The 18451-nt window shown below is 35.8% G+C and overlaps 1 protein-coding gene across 2 annotated transcripts; it reads right to left on the minus strand.

Moving 5' to 3' along the window:
- Positions 1-612: 612 nt before the first annotated feature.
- Positions 613-15606, minus strand: LOC134245082 (kelch domain-containing protein 8B-like). Of its 2 annotated transcripts, none has more exons than XM_062727343.1 (6): positions 15470-15606; positions 12751-13142; positions 10781-10945; positions 10462-10674; positions 9545-9637; positions 613-1462 (listed from the first exon to the last, which is right to left on the minus strand). In XM_062727343.1, exons 2-6 carry the CDS (start codon positions 13115-13117, stop codon positions 1263-1265), a joined length of 1038 nt encoding a protein of 345 aa, XP_062583327.1. In that variant the 5' UTR covers positions 13118-13142; positions 15470-15606; the 3' UTR covers positions 613-1262. The 2 variants fall into 2 exon arrangements, with proteins under 2 accessions (XP_062583327.1, XP_062583328.1); XM_062727344.1 differs by having other exon boundaries at positions 12751-13162.
- Positions 15607-18451: the final 2845 nt, after the last annotated feature.

Here is an 18451-nt window from a genome sequence, read left to right on the forward strand (position 1 = left end):
TGCAGAACTGTAGCTCTCCACAAAAAAAAATTGACAGACCGGATAGCTACAGTGCCACCCACTGAAAAAACTGTATATTTATTGCACACAAAAAAGTGTGCTGTTTCTCGATTTATTTCTCCATGATTTTAAACCTGTCATCTCAAATTATTACTAACAGTGTGCTTCTAACATATTTACACTGTTTCGACAATAATAAATTCCTTTTGTTTTAATAGCCCTCCTGGTCCTGAAATTGAGATCATCTAAAATTTCGTCAATTTATACTGCCATTTTGGTTTGCAAGATAATTCGGTCCAACGCACTTCGTGCAGATGTCAACTATGAGAGTACTTGATAGAGGAGCAAGGGATTTTTTGAAATATAGCTTTTTTTGGTACCGGTAATTGAGGTTAGAATTTGGAAGAATTAATCCATAACCAAGTGCAATTTTTCGTGCAAAATAAATATACAGTTTTTTTTTCAATGGGTGGCACTGTAGCTCTCCGGTCTGTCAATATATTTTTTCGGGGAGCTATGTACAGTTCTGCAGCTATGAACTGAAGTACAAGACTACTGACAATCAAACTTCGATCACTGCTACAGTTATAAATCAAAGCAAAGTGATCACTATTCAGTATAAATAGAATTTATTACCTAAATTGTTTGTTTTTCTTAAAAAAGAGTGTTCAAAATCTGATACATGTATAAGATTTCAAGATCAAGTTTATTTTCTTTATACAGCTGTTCCAATAACATACTCCTACTTAATAAACTAAACTAAAAAATTAATATAAAATGATGTGCTATGAAAGTGACAAAGTGAAAATAATTGCTCACTGTAGTCATATACATTTTATGTATATATATGTTTATAAGCATTATTTCACAAGGTAATAATGGACCTTAGTAGTGAGGAAGTTATTACTCATTACTTGTTCAAGTATTACCATTTACGGGAAAAAAGAATATATGAGCATAAGTTCACATTCCCATTGAAAGGTCATAAAAGGTTAATGATAAGGTTATGAATTCAGAGTGTCACATGAAACTTGAAAATATAAAAATAAGAAAATAATGCAATGTACACGTAAACCAGTCAATCGTCTCACTCAAACTACAAAGATCTCAGAAACAGGGGCTTACAATACAAAGGCAGCAAGAGACACACCACTAGGTTTGTATATACAGCAGTTAAAGGTGAAGATTTTAAGAAATGGGACTGCTCATGATTGTAAAAAGTGATGGATAAAGAAAGTTAAAAATACTAAATCCTATCTGTATCACTTGTCAGGTTTAAAGCTGAGGGCCTCCATGGAGGAACTAGGCCCCCCGAGTGAGAGACCCCCAATAACAAACAGTCTGTCATTGAGCATGGTGAAAGCACAGGAGCAGTGGGTAGTAGGACAGGATTTGATTTCTGTCCAGGTATCCGTTCTCCAATTGTACGCCTCAACAATCTGTAATGGTTTACCTTGACTTCCTGAAATCAACACAAAAAATTAAACAAGTAAATGCACCTTTTCAGGTGTATCAATTAAGCTTATTTAGGTTATACATGCAATAGAATTACAGGAAATAATAAATAATAAAAACATTCTCACCCACCATTTTTTTTAAATCAAGGTGGACAGGCATATTTTATTTTATATTTTTTTCATAATACTGATTTTTGTTGTTGACCTGATCAATCCGTGCAAAATCATCTATTATGTCCGAATAAAAGTGATATATATTTACAGGTCAATATCATTATTTAAATTTCTTACTACACATCATCATCAATCTTTCACAACAAATGATCCCTGTTTAACAAATATTAGATACAGTAATAACCACATTTTTTCAGCTGTGAAAATCATGCCAACATCCATGGAATATAAAACAAAAGTTGAACATGGTGAAATGTCAATTCTTTACAACATATTTTGTCAAATATGAACTCCCTATCATATGTCATTCAAAAGTTATCACAGAAGTTGATTTTAAAAAAAAAATTAGGCCAATCGTGAAAGACACAGAGTCAGAAAACATAGCATACTCGGAAATATCTTATCACAGGTAATGCGCAACAAATATATATGAAAGTCCCATATCTGCCCAATCAAGTTATAAGTAAAAATTAACATTTTTGAAAAGTAGGTAAAACTTCAAGGTCAAGGTCACAAGATCAAAAATCAGTGTATTGAGAAAGGTCTTGCCATGGGTAATACACAGGTGTAATATGAAAGCACTATCTCTTCTCATTCAAAAGTCATGACCAAGGTTTAAGTTTTTGAAAAGTAGGTCAAACTTCAAGGTCAAGAGGTCAAAAATCATATTGTATTTAGAAAAGTCTCTTCAAAGGTAATACACATGTATATTATGAAAGGTTCAAGTCTCTGAAAGTAGGCCAAACTTCAAGGCCAAGGTCACGAGGTCAAAAATCACAGTATATTTAGAAAGGTCTTGTCACAGGTAATAAACATGTGTAATATGAAAGCCCTATCTCTTCTTATTCAAAAGATACGAAAAAGGTTTAAGTTTTTGTGAGGACTGACAGACGGACAGACGAATGAGATTTAATGTCCTCTTGCTTTTGTGAAAGCGGGGGACAATAAAAAGTTGAATACTCATTACTAATCCCTTTCAGAATTACGACAAAAGAAAACAGAAATTTAAAAAAACAAGAGGCCCATGGGCCACATCGCTAACCTGAGTACTGTAGCTAAGAAAAAGTAGAAATTGGTCGATTATTAAAGTTTTAATCCAAAAGTAATCCCATGACCAATCATGGATTTGCTATTCTTTAAAGAATTTTCCTATATATTTCTATGCAAAACTTTGTCGGCCATTGTGGTCCCGCACTTCTCCTGGGGGTCATGATTTGGACAATTTGAATCTACACTACCTGAGGATGCTTCCATATAAACATGATGAATTATGGCTTTGCTATTCTTGAGAAGAAGTTTTAAAAAGAATTTTCCCATTTATTTCTATGTGGAACTAGTGACGGCCATTTTGGCCCCGCCCTACCCCCGGGGGTCATGATTTGAACAAACATGAATCTACACTACCTGAGGGTGCTTCCACATAAATATGATGAATTATGGCATTGTCATTCTTGAGAAGAAGATTTTTAAAGAATTTTCCTATATATTTCTATGTAAAACTTTGGTCGGCCATTTTGGCCCCGCCCTACCCCTGGGGGTCATGATTTGAATAAACTTGAATCTACACTACCTGAGGATGCTTCCATATAAACATGATGAATTATGGCTTTGCTATTCTTGAGAAGAAGATTTTAAAAAGAATTTTCCCATTTATTTCTATGCGAAACTAGTGACGGCCATTATGGCCCCGCCCTACCCCCGGGGGTCATAATTTGAACATGAATCTACACTAGCTGAGGATGCTTTCATATAAACATGATGAATTATGGCATTGTCATTCTTGACAAGAAGATTTTAAAAGAATTATCCCATATATTTCTATGTAAAACTTTGGTCGGCCATTTTGGCCCCGCCCTACCCCCGGGGGTCATGATTTGAACAAACTTGAATCTACACTACCGGAGGATGCTTTCATATAAATATGATGAATTACTGCATTGTCATTCTTGAGAAGAAGATTTTTAAAGAATTTTCCCATATATTTCTATGTAAAACTTTGGTCGGCCATTTTGACCCCGCCCTACCCCTGGGGGTCATGATTTGAACAAACTTGAATCTACACTACCTGAGGATGCTTCCATATATATATGATGAATTATGGCATTGTCATTCTTGAGAAGAAGATTTTTAAAGAATTTTCCTAAATATTTCTATGTAAAACTTTGGTCGGCCATTTTGGCCCCGCCCTACCCCCGGGGGTCATGATTTGAACAAACTTGAATCTACACTACCTGAGGATGCTTTCATATAAATATGATGAATTATGGCATTGTCATTCTTGAGAAGAAGATTTTTAAAGAATTTTCTCATATATTTCTATGTAAAACTCTGGTCGGCCATTTTGACCCCGCCCTACCCCCAGGGGTCATGATTTGAACAAATTTGAATCTACATTACCTGAGGATGCTTCCACATAAATATGATGAATTATGGAATTGTCATTCTTGAGAAGAAGATTTTTAAAGAATTTTCCCATATATTTCTATGTAAAACTTTGGTCGGCCATTTTGGCCCCGCCCTACCCCCGGGGGTCATGATTTGAACAAACTTGAATCTACACTAGCTGAGGATGTAACCCCATAAGTTTCATCTTTCCTGGCACAGTGGTTCTTCAGAAGAAGATTTTTAAATCTTGCCACCAAATTTTCCTTAATTTCCAATTATCTCCCCTTGAATGAGGGCGTGGCCCTTCATTTTAACAAACTTGAATCCCCTTCAACCAAGGATGCTTTGTGGCAAGTTTGGTTGAAATTGGCCCAGCGGTTCTTGAGAAGAAGTCGAAAATGTGAAAAGTTTACAGACAGACAGATGGACGCCGGACAAAATGTGATCAGAAAAGCTCACTTGAGCCTTCGGCTCAAGTGAGCTAAAAATGCGGTGGGATAAAATAAAAATTTGGCAGGCGGGGATGAAAATCTAGGAATTTTTTAATTATAACTATATATACCTAATTCTTGCTAGCACTCCCTTATTTCAGAATTTTTCTGATAGCTTATAAGCAAAAAATAGTGTGAAAATGGCAATAAATTTCATAAATTAATACACTCAAGTAACAATATATATTTTTATGTCCCTGTAATGGAAGATTCGGGGGGAGGGGGGGGGGGGTGGGGTGGGGTGGGGGGATATTAATTGTCTGCCCACCTATCTGTCTGCTTGTCTCAGAAAACTCTAACATTGCTCATTACTTTTGATTAGTTAGAGTTATGACTTTCATATTTTCACATGTCATGCATATTCCTTGTGACAAGACCTTTCTTTGGGTACCAACAAAGAGCTCTTTGGCCTCTTGACTATGACATTGGAGTTTGACCCACTTCTGCAAAAATTTAATCAACTTTAAACTGGCCATAAATTTGAATAGTGAGCTAAGGCCTTCAAATTTCATTTTTACTCATCATCACAAGACCTTTCCATGGTTTTATAATAACCTTACAGTTTGACCCACTTTTAAAAAACTATAACCTTGGTCAAATTAAAAACTTCCTCATAGTTAGCACAATGACTTTTAAACTTCACAGGTATATGTCTTTTGAAAAGATCTTTCTTTGGAAACAAACATGACCTTGGTGTATGACATACTTTTGAAAAACTTCCACCTTTGTCATAACATTTGAACAGGTGGCACAAGGGCTTTTATAATTTGCATGTTTATATCTTAAGACAAAGTATTCCCCTATGTACCATTATATTTACCCTTTGACCTTGACCTTGGAGATTGACATTATTTTTCGAAAATATTAACTTTGACCATAACTTTTGAATGGTTGGTGATTAGGTTTTCATAATTACCAAGTACCTATATCAATTGACACAAGGTAACATTTTATATCTCTTTATCTATGAGTTTGACTTGTATTTGAGAAACTTTCACTTTCCCCATATGCTGCCAAATAAGGGCATCAGCGTAACACTACTGTAAATCACTTTTTATTCGCGAAAACTTTATTTTCGCGTAATTACGTGAGGCAGTGCGTTTGCGGAAATTAAATTCTCGCATATAAAAGTATTCCTTATGATTATATAGAGGAAAAACAACTATTCGTGAAAATGATGTCTCGCTTACAAAGAGTCAATGACAATCTCGCGAAAATAAGGTGTCGCGAAAATTTAGTGATCTACAGTATGTTGTTCAGTGACACAAACACATAAGTGTTTTAGTCTGGATTGCAAACATAGTTTCTTTCAGAATATGTGTATGACCATTTAAACAAGAGGCCCAAGGGCCTTGAATCGCTCTTCTGATAAATTGTACAACCTATCACTTGTATTTGAAGCCTCTAACCTTAAGTATTCTAAGACCAAAGTTGCATCACCTGACAAAGTTTGATGATTCTTAGCCAATTAGGACTACTTCTTGGTCTACATTCTTGGAAAACCCAAAATGCATCAACTGACACAGTATGATTATTCTCTAAGCCAATAAATACCTAAGCTACTTAAATATAGCCATAAAATGTCGAAAGTAGATCACTGTCGACATTTCCGAAAACCCAAGATGCATCAACTGACAAAGTTTGATGATTCTAAGCCAGTAAGTACCGGAGATACTCAAATATAGCCATAAAATGTTGAAAGTAGGTCACCATGACCTACATTTTAGTCGACATTTTTCAGAGTCCAAAGATGCATCTGCTGACTAAGTTTGATAATTCTAAGCCAATAAATACCTGAGATATTCAAAAGTAGGTCATCGTGACCTACTTTTTGGTCGTCACTCTTCGAAAACCCAAGATGCATCAACTGACAAAGTTTGATGATTCTAAGCCAATAAGTACCGGAGATACTTAAATATAGCCATTAAATGTTGAAAGTAGGTCACCGTGACCTAATTTTTGGTCGTCACTCTCCGAAAACCCAAGATGCATCAACTCACAAAGTTTGATGATTCTAAGCCAATAAATACCTAAGATACTTAAATCTAGCCATAAAATGTCAAAAGTAGGTCACCGTGACCTACATTTTGGTCGACATTTTTCAGAGTCCAAAGATGCACCTCCTGACCAAGTTCGATGATTTTAGGTCTGAAGGTAATCAAAATATGCCTTTTAAACAATTTGAAAACATATGCCTGCAAAATTCTAAAAGTAGGTCACAGTGACCTACTTTTTCTTAAATATGTTTTAAGGTCCCAAGATGCAGCAACTTACAAGATTTGATGATTCTAACCCTTTCAGTGCCTGAAATAATGGGATTAAATGTTTTAAAAAGGTTAAGTCATAAAGTTCAAAAAGTAGGTCACGGTGACCTACTTTTAAGTTGACATTGTTCAAGGACTCAAGATGCATCAACTGACTAAGTTTCATGATCATAGGCCTTAAAGTGTCCAAAATATGCCTTCAAATCAATTTGAAAACAAATGCCCGCAAAATTAAACAAGAGGCCCAGGGGCCACAGCGCTCACCTGAGCACATCAGCTAGGAAAAAACACATCAGATCAGAACTCAAAGTTAATTTAAGTTGGGGGGGGCTTGAATTTTAACCCCCAAGGGGATCATAATTTGAACGAACTAGAATCTACATTACCTGAGGATGATTCCATACAAATATTACTAATCCTGGCTTTGAAGTACTTGAAAAGAAGATTTTTAAAGATTTTTCCTATATATTCCTATGTAAAATTTTGATCGGCCATTTTGGCCCCGCCCTACCCCCGGGGGTCATGACTTGAACAAACTTGAATCTACTCTACCTGAGGATAATTTCACACGAGTTTCATCTTTCCTGTTCCAATGGTTCTTGAGAAGAAGATTTTTTAAGATTTTTCCTATATATTCCTATGTAAAACTTTGATCGGCCATTTTGGCCCCGCCCTACCCCCGGGGTCATGACTTACTTGAATCTACACTACCTGAGGATTATTCCACATGAGTTTCATCTTTCCTGGCCCAGTGGTTCTTGAGAAGAAGATTTTTAATGATTTTTCCTATATATTCCTATGTAAAACTTTGATTGGCCATTTTGGCCCCGCCCTACCCCCGGGGGTCATGACTTGAACAAACTTGAATCTACACTACCTGAGGATGATTCCACATGAGTTTCATCTTTCTTGTTTCAATGGTTCTTGAGAAGAAGATTTTTTAAGATTTTTCCTATATATTCCTATGTAAAACTTTGATCGGCCATTTTGGCCCCGCCCTACCCCCGGGGTCATGACTTGAACAAACTTGAATCTACACTACCTGAGGATGATTCCACATGAGTTTCATCTTTCCTGGCCCAGTGGTTCTTGAGAAGAAGATTTTTAATGATTTTTCCTATATATTCCTATGTAAAACTTTGATTGGCCATTTTTGCCCCGCCCTACCCCCGGGGGTCATGACTTGAACAAACTTGAATCTACACTACCTGAGGATGATTCCACATGAGTTTCATCTTTCCTGTTTCAATGGTTCTTGAGAAGAAGATTTTTTAAGATTTTTCCTATATATTCCTATGTAAAACTTTGATCGGCCATTTTGGCCCCGCCCTACCCCCGGGGGTCATGACTTGAACAAACTTGAATCTACACTACCTGAGGATGATTCCACATGAGTTTCATCTTTCCTGGCCCAGTGGTTCTTGAGAAGAAGATTTTTAATGATTTTTCCTATATATTCCTATGTAAAACTTTGATCGGCCATTTTGGCCCCGCCCTACCCCCGGGGGTCATGACTTGAACAAACTTGAATCTACACTACCTCAGGATGATACCACATAAGTTTCATTTTTCCTGGCCCAGTGGTTCTTGAGAAGAAGATTTATAAAGATTTTTCCTATATATTCCTATGTAAAAATCGGCCATTTTTGCCCCGCCCTACCCCCGGGGGTCATGACTTGAACAAACTTGAATCTACACTACCTGAAGATGATTCCACATGAGTTTCATCTTTCCTGGCCCAGTGGTTCTTGAGAAGAAGATTTTTAAAGATTTGTTCTATATATTCCTATGTAAAACTTTGATCGGCCATTTTGGCCCCGCCCTACCCCCGGGGGTCATGACTTGAACAAACTTGAATCTACACTACCTGAGGATGATTCCACATGAGTTTCATCTTTCCTGGCCCAGTGGTTCTTGAGGAGAAGATTTTTTAAAAATGCCAATAATTTTTCTCTAAATCATGATTATCTCCCCTTGGAAAAGGGCGTGGCCCTTCATTTGAACAAACTTGAATCCCCTTCACCCAAGGATACTTTGTGCCAAGTTTAATTGAAATTGGCCCAGTGGTTCTTGAGAAGAAGATGAAAATGTGAAAAGTTTACGACAACGACAACGCCGACAACGACGACGACGACGACAACGCCGACAACGACAACGACAGACAACGGACAAATTGTGATCAGAAAAGCTCACTTGAGCCTTTGGCTCAGGTGAGCTAAAAAGTAGGTCACCGTGACCTACTTTTGAGTTAACATGATGTGAAGTCCTAAGATGCATCAACTTACAAGATTTGATGATCCTAGTCCTTATAGTAAGCAAAATATGAACATTTTTATTAATTGTAAATTTAGGTCAAATTTCAAGTGACCTTGAGACCACGCCCTTTGCCCCAGGGTCATGCCTTGAACAATTTTAAATCTTCAACATATCCTGATCCTTGTATGTAAGTTGGGTGAAAATCTGCCTGGCGGTTCTGGAGAAGAAGATTTTTTAGCAACCAGTACTTTTGGTTTTGTTTTCCTGATTATCTCCCCTTGTTTTAGGGTCCCAACCCTTATTTTAGTATAAATGGTAGCCCTTGGGCCAAGGATACCCTGTGGCAAATTTGGTACTGATTGGCCAAAGGGTTCTTGAGTTATGGCCCATATTCTAAAAAGTTAACGCACACCGCACACCGCACAAATGGCCATAGCATTAGCTCTTTGAGCCTTTGGCTCAGAAGAGCTAATAAGATAACTATAAGAGCACTATGATATTAAACAAGAGATCTTACCAAGACCTCCAGCACAAACCATCTTCTCACCGACAACACCAATGGCAAAGTCACCACGTCTGGTTGGCATGTTGGTACCAACTTTCCATTTTGCTGTAAAAATAATTTTATTATAAAGATACAAATAAGGATTTCGCAAAGTAAAGCAACACCTCTAAACAAGATTTCATTCACAGAACAAAACACAAGTTGTCATGTAAGAATTAAGATGTGGTGGTCACACAAACTTAATATCAATCACTGGTCAAACTGTAATGGGAGAGGAGAAAAATGCAGTGGACCAGACTGGGATTCGAACCAGCCCCCACAGAATCTCCAGTCAGGTCTCTACCAACTGAGCTATCCGGCCACCGGCAATCGAATCTAGCTGACCACTACAAAACATTATGCTTCTTTGACTTGATACTAGTATGAGACTGAATTTATTAATTTGTGTGATTTTGTGTCTATAATTTAGTTTACACCTATCAATGTCATTGAACTTACCGGGTAACCTTTTTAAAATGGAAAGAAAAAGCCTTTTTTTTTTTACGCCATGTGCATATCAATAGCAAGAATAATACTTTTCTTTAAATTGTGATTATCCACAATTACATGAAGCTGTAACCGTCTATGACCTTGACCTTTGACTTTTATTTGATAAGGTTTATTTCTGTAGTCAGCTCCACCTCTGTAGCTATAGATTCGGATGGAAAGGTTAAATGGTACTCTACACACTGTGACTACAGTATATTTGTAAAGAAATTAAACATTTATGCACATACACACAGGCATGTTTTATATTCTAGAAGCTTTGTTTTAATATTAGGGTACAAAATTAGCAATGCTTGTACTTTAATATTTCTTTTAAAAAAATCTGAAGTTGTGTGTACAGAGAGATTTGAAACAAGTTGACATTTCTTTCAGCGGGTACATACGGTTTTCATTTGCTGTGTCAAACACCTCACAAGCCTGAGAGAAACCATCGGAGGCTGGCTGATTTAGTCCCCCTACACTGATAATACAGGTCCCCGCCTTCACATAATTTGGGAAGACTCTCTTGCTAGGTATGTTTTCTAATTGCGTCCATTTGTTCGTCTCAAAGTCAAAGACTTCCAGAGCTAAACACGGCAACCTCCCTTGTCGCCCTCCTGTAAAATGAAAAACATTCAAGTTTTCTTTGTACGTGTATTTATTTTTATTTAATAAAGCATGTGGATTTCTTAAAACTGTCTCAGTAAAATTCTAAAGATTTACCTATTACATAAAGTTTGTTGTTAATTTCAAAAGCTGCCGAGGCGTATCTGGGTGTGGGCATTGGGGGGAGGGCCTTCCACTTGTTACTCTTGATGTCATAACTCCAGAAATGGTCCTTAGGATTAGAGTCATCAGACATTCCACCCATCACCAGAATCTCATTGTCTGTGTTAAACAAAAGTATGGAAAATGTTACGTTCAGCATTTGAACCATGTCTTATAGTGTACAAACCTCCTAGTGACAATGTCAATGCTAGTTTAGTCAACAAATGTAGCTTGTAGTAACCTTGTAATGATAAATAAACCTCTTTAAAAAATGGTCACTCATTCAGAATACATGTATGCATAGGTAAATACAAACTAGAATATACATACATGCATGTAATTCAATATTTAACATCTTTATCCTACATATCAAATAATTTACTGTAAATAGATTCAATATTTCATACAGATTCATGTATTTTATTATCTGAAAAAATAGTTTAGTAAGTAGGCCTAACACTGAAAATAAAAACTAGATAACTTACAACTCAGCCTTTTAGATACTGTAAACCAACTTTTATTCGCGATGACTTTATTTCGCGATTTACAGGGAGTAAACTAGTTCGCGACGATTAATTTTCGCGATCAAGCCGTTTTTGGAACTGTTTTAATAGAAAAAGAGACTTTAAGGACCCGTTTGCGGCGAGAAATATTCTGGATGACGAGGCTCTCGCGAACCTCGCGAAAATTTCTCGCACTTGAATAAAAGTTGGTTTACAGTAACAAATTAACAAATTCTCTTCTGTACTTAGCAAGTGTTTTTCTACTTAGAATTTATCAAGACCATGTTGAAAATGTAGCAGGTTGAAGGAAACATAAATTCCCCTATAATAATGAGATTCCTCTAGGTTTCCAGTCATAGTTATCCTCAGTTTCTTCAAATAGCATGTTGACCATGTTAACTGTTTAAACCGCAAACCATGGTGGTTATAGAAGATGAAAAATAACTGGCATCTTTACGTATTATGTATTTTATAAAAAATATTTTTGATTTGTTAAATTTTGTTTTATAATGCAAAACACACTTTTGAAGAGGATTTTAAGTGACATTTTTAACATTGCAACAGGTATTTAGGGTAATATCCAACAATGATTGAATCTTTCCAATGCTTTTCATTTTTTGTTCACAAGTGAGTAATGAGTAATGATCATCTCTTTTCCAAAAATATGGTTTTAACATACTGTATATGTATCATTTTTGGCATGTACAATATTTGGCGGAAATTGAATTTTCAGCAAGTTAGCATAGATTTGATTAAGCGCTATCTGAATGTGCCATATATAAATTCTGATTTACAAGTCTTATACAGTAAAACTCGGTTATAAAGAAGTCGCCGGGACCTGTGAAATTACTTTGCTATATTCGTAATTCGTAATATCCGTATAAGGAATTCATTAAATTCATATAGCTGGGGATCCAAGATAACTTCCCTATATCCGTGAATTCGCAATATCTGTGTTTGTACTGAACGAGTTTTACTGTACAGATTTACTTGATTTAACGGAGTCAAGCTTTCCGCCAGAATTGCTAAGAAGAATACACCGCTAGAGGTAATATGGTTACAGTATTATCTATGTCCTATTTTCTTTATTTAGCATGTTTGCATTTAATGTGTTTTGCAGTCTTTGTATTCAAGTACAGTATGTTTTGTCAAAATTGAAACATGCATATGATCATGATGATTATCAAAATTTCATAATTTTTTTAAAAATAATTTCTTTACATCAACAGGTGTAATTTGTGTGAATAACATTTATTAATTACTACATGTATTTTCAATCTGTCCGTATGAAGGCACATGCATTGGTTAATCCATCCCACTAAGATTCCTTTAATCAGAAGAGTTCCAGTGGGTTTCTGGATTAGGCTAGGTATAAAACGTAAAACCTGAAAATTCGGAAAACAGATATATGATCCTACGTACCTCTTACTGCAGATGACACTCCTTGCAATGGTTCAGTGAGAGACTCCATTGTAAGCCATTTTTTAGCTTTAATATCATAAACTTCTACAGCATCCACAGGAGCCTGGGTTTCTCCTACTCCTCCTATAGCTACTATTTTATCGCCTACTATCTGAGCTGCAGGGGCTGCTCTCTTTATCTGCATGCTTGGAAGAATGTGCCATTTTCTCTTTGCAGTTTCATAATATTCACAAGTGTCTAAAGGTGTTCCCAACTGGTCACACCCCCCAATCACATATATGTTTCCCTCATATACAAGGGGAGTAGCAAACACTCGGGGGTTGTGCATTTTTTTCATCGTCTCCCATGTGTATGTTCCATTGGCCATTTTCAATAGACTTCAAAGACTTCTCCTTAAAGAAAATATTTCACTCTAAAGATGGAAATTAATTAAATAATTAAATGCTTTCTTTGGTTGTTAGTATGGGAATTAATGTAGCAGCTGTTGCAGAAAAAATACATAACCCGCGTTAGCATAATGGGGGGGGGGGGGGGGGTAATGGAACAGTCATTATTCAAGGAATATATGCAGGTGGCTTGCTTAGTGTTGTTTATGCACAGATTAATGACAATGGTCTTCATAAGAAATAAAGGAACAAGTATTCAGTAGATTTAAATATCATAGGGTGCATACATCTGACACCTTTTAACTTCAACAAGTTCTAGTGATTTAATTCTTTACTGACTTATCAAAATAGAGCTTAACATTTAGTATGTGATGAAAATATCATTTGGTACACAATTTTATGCTATTTCATGTATTTATTGAGAAAATATCACTAAATGTCACTTAAAACGTTTTTTTTTAAATGTGTTGACTCAGAATTTACTATGGATTGTACTATGTTAATTACCATGGATCGGACAAACAGTATTTGAACTGGAAAGCGATCATACCTTTATCACAGCGCTTTCAAATTATTGATATGGATATACTTTTATTTAAAAGTTAATCCTCAACATAGTTTCCTTCCCGAGGGGAACTGGGGAACCATTAATTTTATATATATCCCTCATACCCATTCCATAACTGTTTTATTGAAACAATCAATGGAGATTTAGAGAGTTAACATTAAACATTTTCTTTTATTAAAAAAAAAAAAACAATTAAGAGGCATTGAAAAAATCACAAATGCATGTGCCTACAATTTTGTTAGCCATCTAATGCATCTATACTATTGAAAACTAGAACTGTCCAAAAGAGACGAAATACCCCCCGCGGGGTTTTGCAGAGGTGCCAAATCATAAATATTTTATGGATCTAAGAGAAGAGAGAAATGCTAAAACATTTTTAGTGCGAATGTAATTGCTCATAATATTTTTTTCTATGAATGAAATGAAGATGCAGCCTAATAAAAAAAAATACAGACCAGACATGAATTATGAACTTTTTTCTGGCAGTGACCTTGAACTTGCATTTATGACCTTGGTTCAAAGTCATGACACAATTAACCTCAGGTCAAGCAATCTTTGTGTAAAATGGGAACTCACCACGTTTATCAATATGACAGATATGGACCAGACATTAATTACGATTTTTTCTGTCGGTGTCCTTGAACTTGCACAAATTACCTTAGGTCAAAGTCAAGACACACCCTAAGGTCATAAGCCATCTTTGTGTGAAATAGTAAATTCAAGTTTTTCCATAAGAAAGATATGTACCAAACATAAATTATGAAATTTTTCTTTCAGTGACCTTGAACTTGCACAGATGACCTCGGGTCAAGATCATAACACACCCTTAGGTCATGAGCAATCTTTGTGGGAAATAGGAACTTACCAAGTTTATGCATAAGCAAGATAAGAACCCCGGACACGAATTATGAAATTTTTCTTTCAGTGACCTTGAACTTCCCCAAATGACCTTGGTTCAAGGTCTCGGCACACTCTTAGGTCATGAGGAATCTTTGTGTGAAATGGGAACTTACCAATTTTATCCACTTATTATACCGATAAAATTTTATTTATAAACATAACAATTAAGGTTAATATGTTTATTACAAGTTTTAGTAGGTGCATGTATTTATTTAATTAACATTATTAAGATGGATGCCTGTACAGGATCTGTAGTTAAATGGTTAAAGACTAGGTTTAATAGCGAGCGCAGCGAGCTCAATAGACTAACGGGTATGAACAGAGGAAATTCGGATTGAAATCTGTACATACGTCAGCCAAATTTCTCTGTGCAACATTCCCAGAATTCCTGCACTACCCAATGTCCTTTGCGCGAATAAATAAATAAATAATAACGTAAAGCATGAGACGCTAGCTCTCAGTTTGTAGATATTTTTCAAATAAACAAAAAATAACTCTGCAATGTTTTTCGACCAATATTGCACTATGTCTATAGTTTCAACCAGACGCTCGGCTGTCTCCGTAAGCTCCGACGAGCTCCATGACGTCTTGTGACGTCACAGGTAGTCGAGACGTCTCGTGCGGCTTGATGTTTGAAGTGGCTGATAAATCTTTCAAGTTTCTTCGATGGTACCTACTGCGCTCGCCCCAACGGTCACACCGTAAAACATATTAATTATATAAAACTATAATGATACAGTTCTGCACCTAGACAGACTTTTTCCTAACTAAACTGTTACATCCACATGGATGATAATAATCTTCTGAGGAAATTTTAAGATGCGTAATAAAAATACAATGTTCCATCATTTAATAGTAGACTTACCTAAGCGGCTAAGCGCAATCCAGTAATAAATACCACGCTTGTTATATCTGATCTTTAGCATTCAAATTATACACACCCTAGATCTTGGTAACTAGCTTTATTTACAATTCGCCGGCGATAGCGTCATCTACCGGAAATTTAAGAGTGTAGGCTAAAAACAGTGAAAAACGAAATGGACTTGAAACTATATGTACATCGATCCCGATTTACCCGCCACTACTTGTAATCTCGCCGAGATTTTTTTTTTAGATAAGAACTTTAACTCAAACACTCAAATTTTAAATATTCTAAAATACTTTTTAGATTTGGGGTTTTAGTCTTTTACTTTGAATATCCAAAATATCAAATTACAAACCGTAGTTTGAATATTGAAACTATTTCAAAAGAGCTTTTAGATAGTAAGAATATATTGAACTGATATTCAAAATTCAAATCCGTTTATCGGGTTTGGAAATTTGATATTTTGGATATTTAAAATAAAATTCTAAAAACTCGAAGTGTTTTGGTTATTTGAAATTTAAGTATTTGAACAAAATTCTAATTTTCTTTAAAGATCTAAAACGTTTGAAAGTTGAAATTTAGAAGTTAATTTGAAATAATCAAAAGACGAAAAATGTTACTTAACTTTAGATTGTTAATCGTAAACTTTCTGAAAAACGGTAGATTAAAAACTCAAAAGTTTAATATACAAAAATCGTTTTTTTGATATTTGAATTTTGAAATTTTGAGGTAAAATCTAAAATATTGAAAATTTCAAACCTGTTTGGAATTTTCAAAATTAAGAATTTTGGATTAAAACACTGAATTTCAATATACCAAATCAGTTTAAGTTTTAGAAATTTAGAAATCTGAACTAATATATTAACATTCTAAAACTTTAAATCATTTTAGAAATTTGAATTGTTAAGTGTTATACGGACCTAATAATATCAAAACTAAAAAAGACTACTTATCATTCACAATTCTGTACTTGAGAAATCTGTCAAATGTGTAGGCTGTACCTTAATATCAGATCTCCAGTGAAGATCTGATCACCTCTCAAATTTATAATATCTGTATGCACAAAACGTTAGGATTTTTACCAAGTAACCTCATATTTTAAACCAATAATTATCAAGAAAATGAAATGAACTTCGGTTATATCCAGGTTGGTCATATTGTTTTGTAACACCTTTCAAAAGGATGAAAGGGTGTCATCACAGCCGCAAAATAACTTAATTTCAAAATCGAGAATGAAATTCTTATACAGAACTTTTTTCGTCTGGTCTCTAAATATACGATGATCGGACATTTCAAGCACAATGAAAAAAAAATTATCCTTTATTGATTCACCGATTGGGGTGGAGTACTCGTTTGTCTTAGATCCGCCGCCTTAGAAAATGCACCATTAAATTTTATTTTTCTAAATCGATCAATTATATCATAGATGTATTAACGTCATTAGAAACGAGAGAGAGAAATTAATCATATTAATTACTAATTACCTCCTCATTAATAGCGCTGCCCATAAGGGTGCTTTTCTAATTACCTGTACACTTGTCATGCTGAAACAAATATCTTGTTAGAACATGGTGATAAAAAAATTAAAACACGCGTTAAAACTTGTTTAAATTTGGTGATCACTAGGGGCCATAGCAATTTAAGGTGCTAAACGGTTACTCCGTGAGGTGCACATAAAAAGTATACATACTTCAGATATCTCCTTTAATTTAGTTTAAATCAAACATGAAGGTTGGCGACTCAACATCTATGATGGATCTGGAGGACCTCCGTCTAAAACTGGAAAAGGAAATCATATCTCTGAAACTGACAGACGCCGAGGTCAAGTTCTATAAAGCCAAAGAACAAATCCTTCACATGAAACGGAAAATGAAAGAACTGAAGGTTAGATACCAAACAGCTGAGAGATCCGAGAACGCCCTCTACCAACAAAACTTACGCCACCGGATCCTTACTCTCAAAGGTGTCATCTTTACTTATTACGATTATACATTCCTGAAAGCAGACGAGATCATGAAGTTCAGAGAAGCAAAGTTTAACTTAGAATATGCCGATTTCATCAAAAGCGGAATGGCCCTGGAAGTTCGAGATGTGCAATCTAGTTCTGTTGAGAATGAGGGATCGCCGCTGGAATGATGGCCGGCACTGGAACTGTGAAATGATGACGATAAAGCAGAAAGCTACTGGAATGATGACGATAAACCAGACGGCCACTGGAATGGTGACGATTTTAAAGCAGACGGCCACTGGAATAATGACGATAAAGCAGAAAGCCACTGGAATGATGACGATAAAGCAGACGGCCTCTGGAATGATGACGATAAAGCAGAAAGCCTTTGGAATAATGACGATAAAGCAGAAAGCCACTGGAATGATGACGATAAAGCAGACGGCCACTGGAATAATGACGATAAAGCAGACGGCCACTGGAATGATGACGACAAAACAGACAGCCACAGGAATGATGACGATAAAGCAGACGACCACTGGAATGATGACGATAAAGCAGACGTACGGGACTACACATATAGAGGACAATATGGCACACCAAATAGTGAGGTAAATGAAATCAGCTGAATGTGCCGGATAGTCTCCAGTAGTTGCATGTCAGGCCAGTCAGTAAACTCTGTCAGGACGTAAGGAATTACACATTAAGGACTTATGCAAGATGGTTTTAAACTTTTTGTTTAATCTTCGATTCCCTGGACAATTCAAAAGTTTCTTTAACTATTAAAATACAGGAGGATTTTCATCATTTGATTTGTTGTTCTTGATTTTACAGTTACAATGTTATTGTTTAAACAAATAAACTCGTAAAACAATTATTATACCAATTTTTTTCCAAACACTGCCACTAAGGCTACCTTTTTTTGACCTAAACTGTAACGTGCTTGTTACAAGTTTGAGGGGCGCTACACTTATTCTCAATCCCCATAATATGTCTATCTAAGCCCTCCATAGCCTCCTCCCCAGTTACGACGC

The sequence above is a fragment of the Saccostrea cucullata genome, unplaced genomic scaffold (assembly GCF_032062105.1).
Source record: "Saccostrea cucullata isolate Sc308-1 unplaced genomic scaffold, CSIRO_AGI_Scuc_v1 ctg6771, whole genome shotgun sequence".
In the NCBI taxonomy this organism is placed as follows: domain Eukaryota; kingdom Metazoa; phylum Mollusca; class Bivalvia; order Ostreida; family Ostreidae; genus Saccostrea; species Saccostrea cuccullata.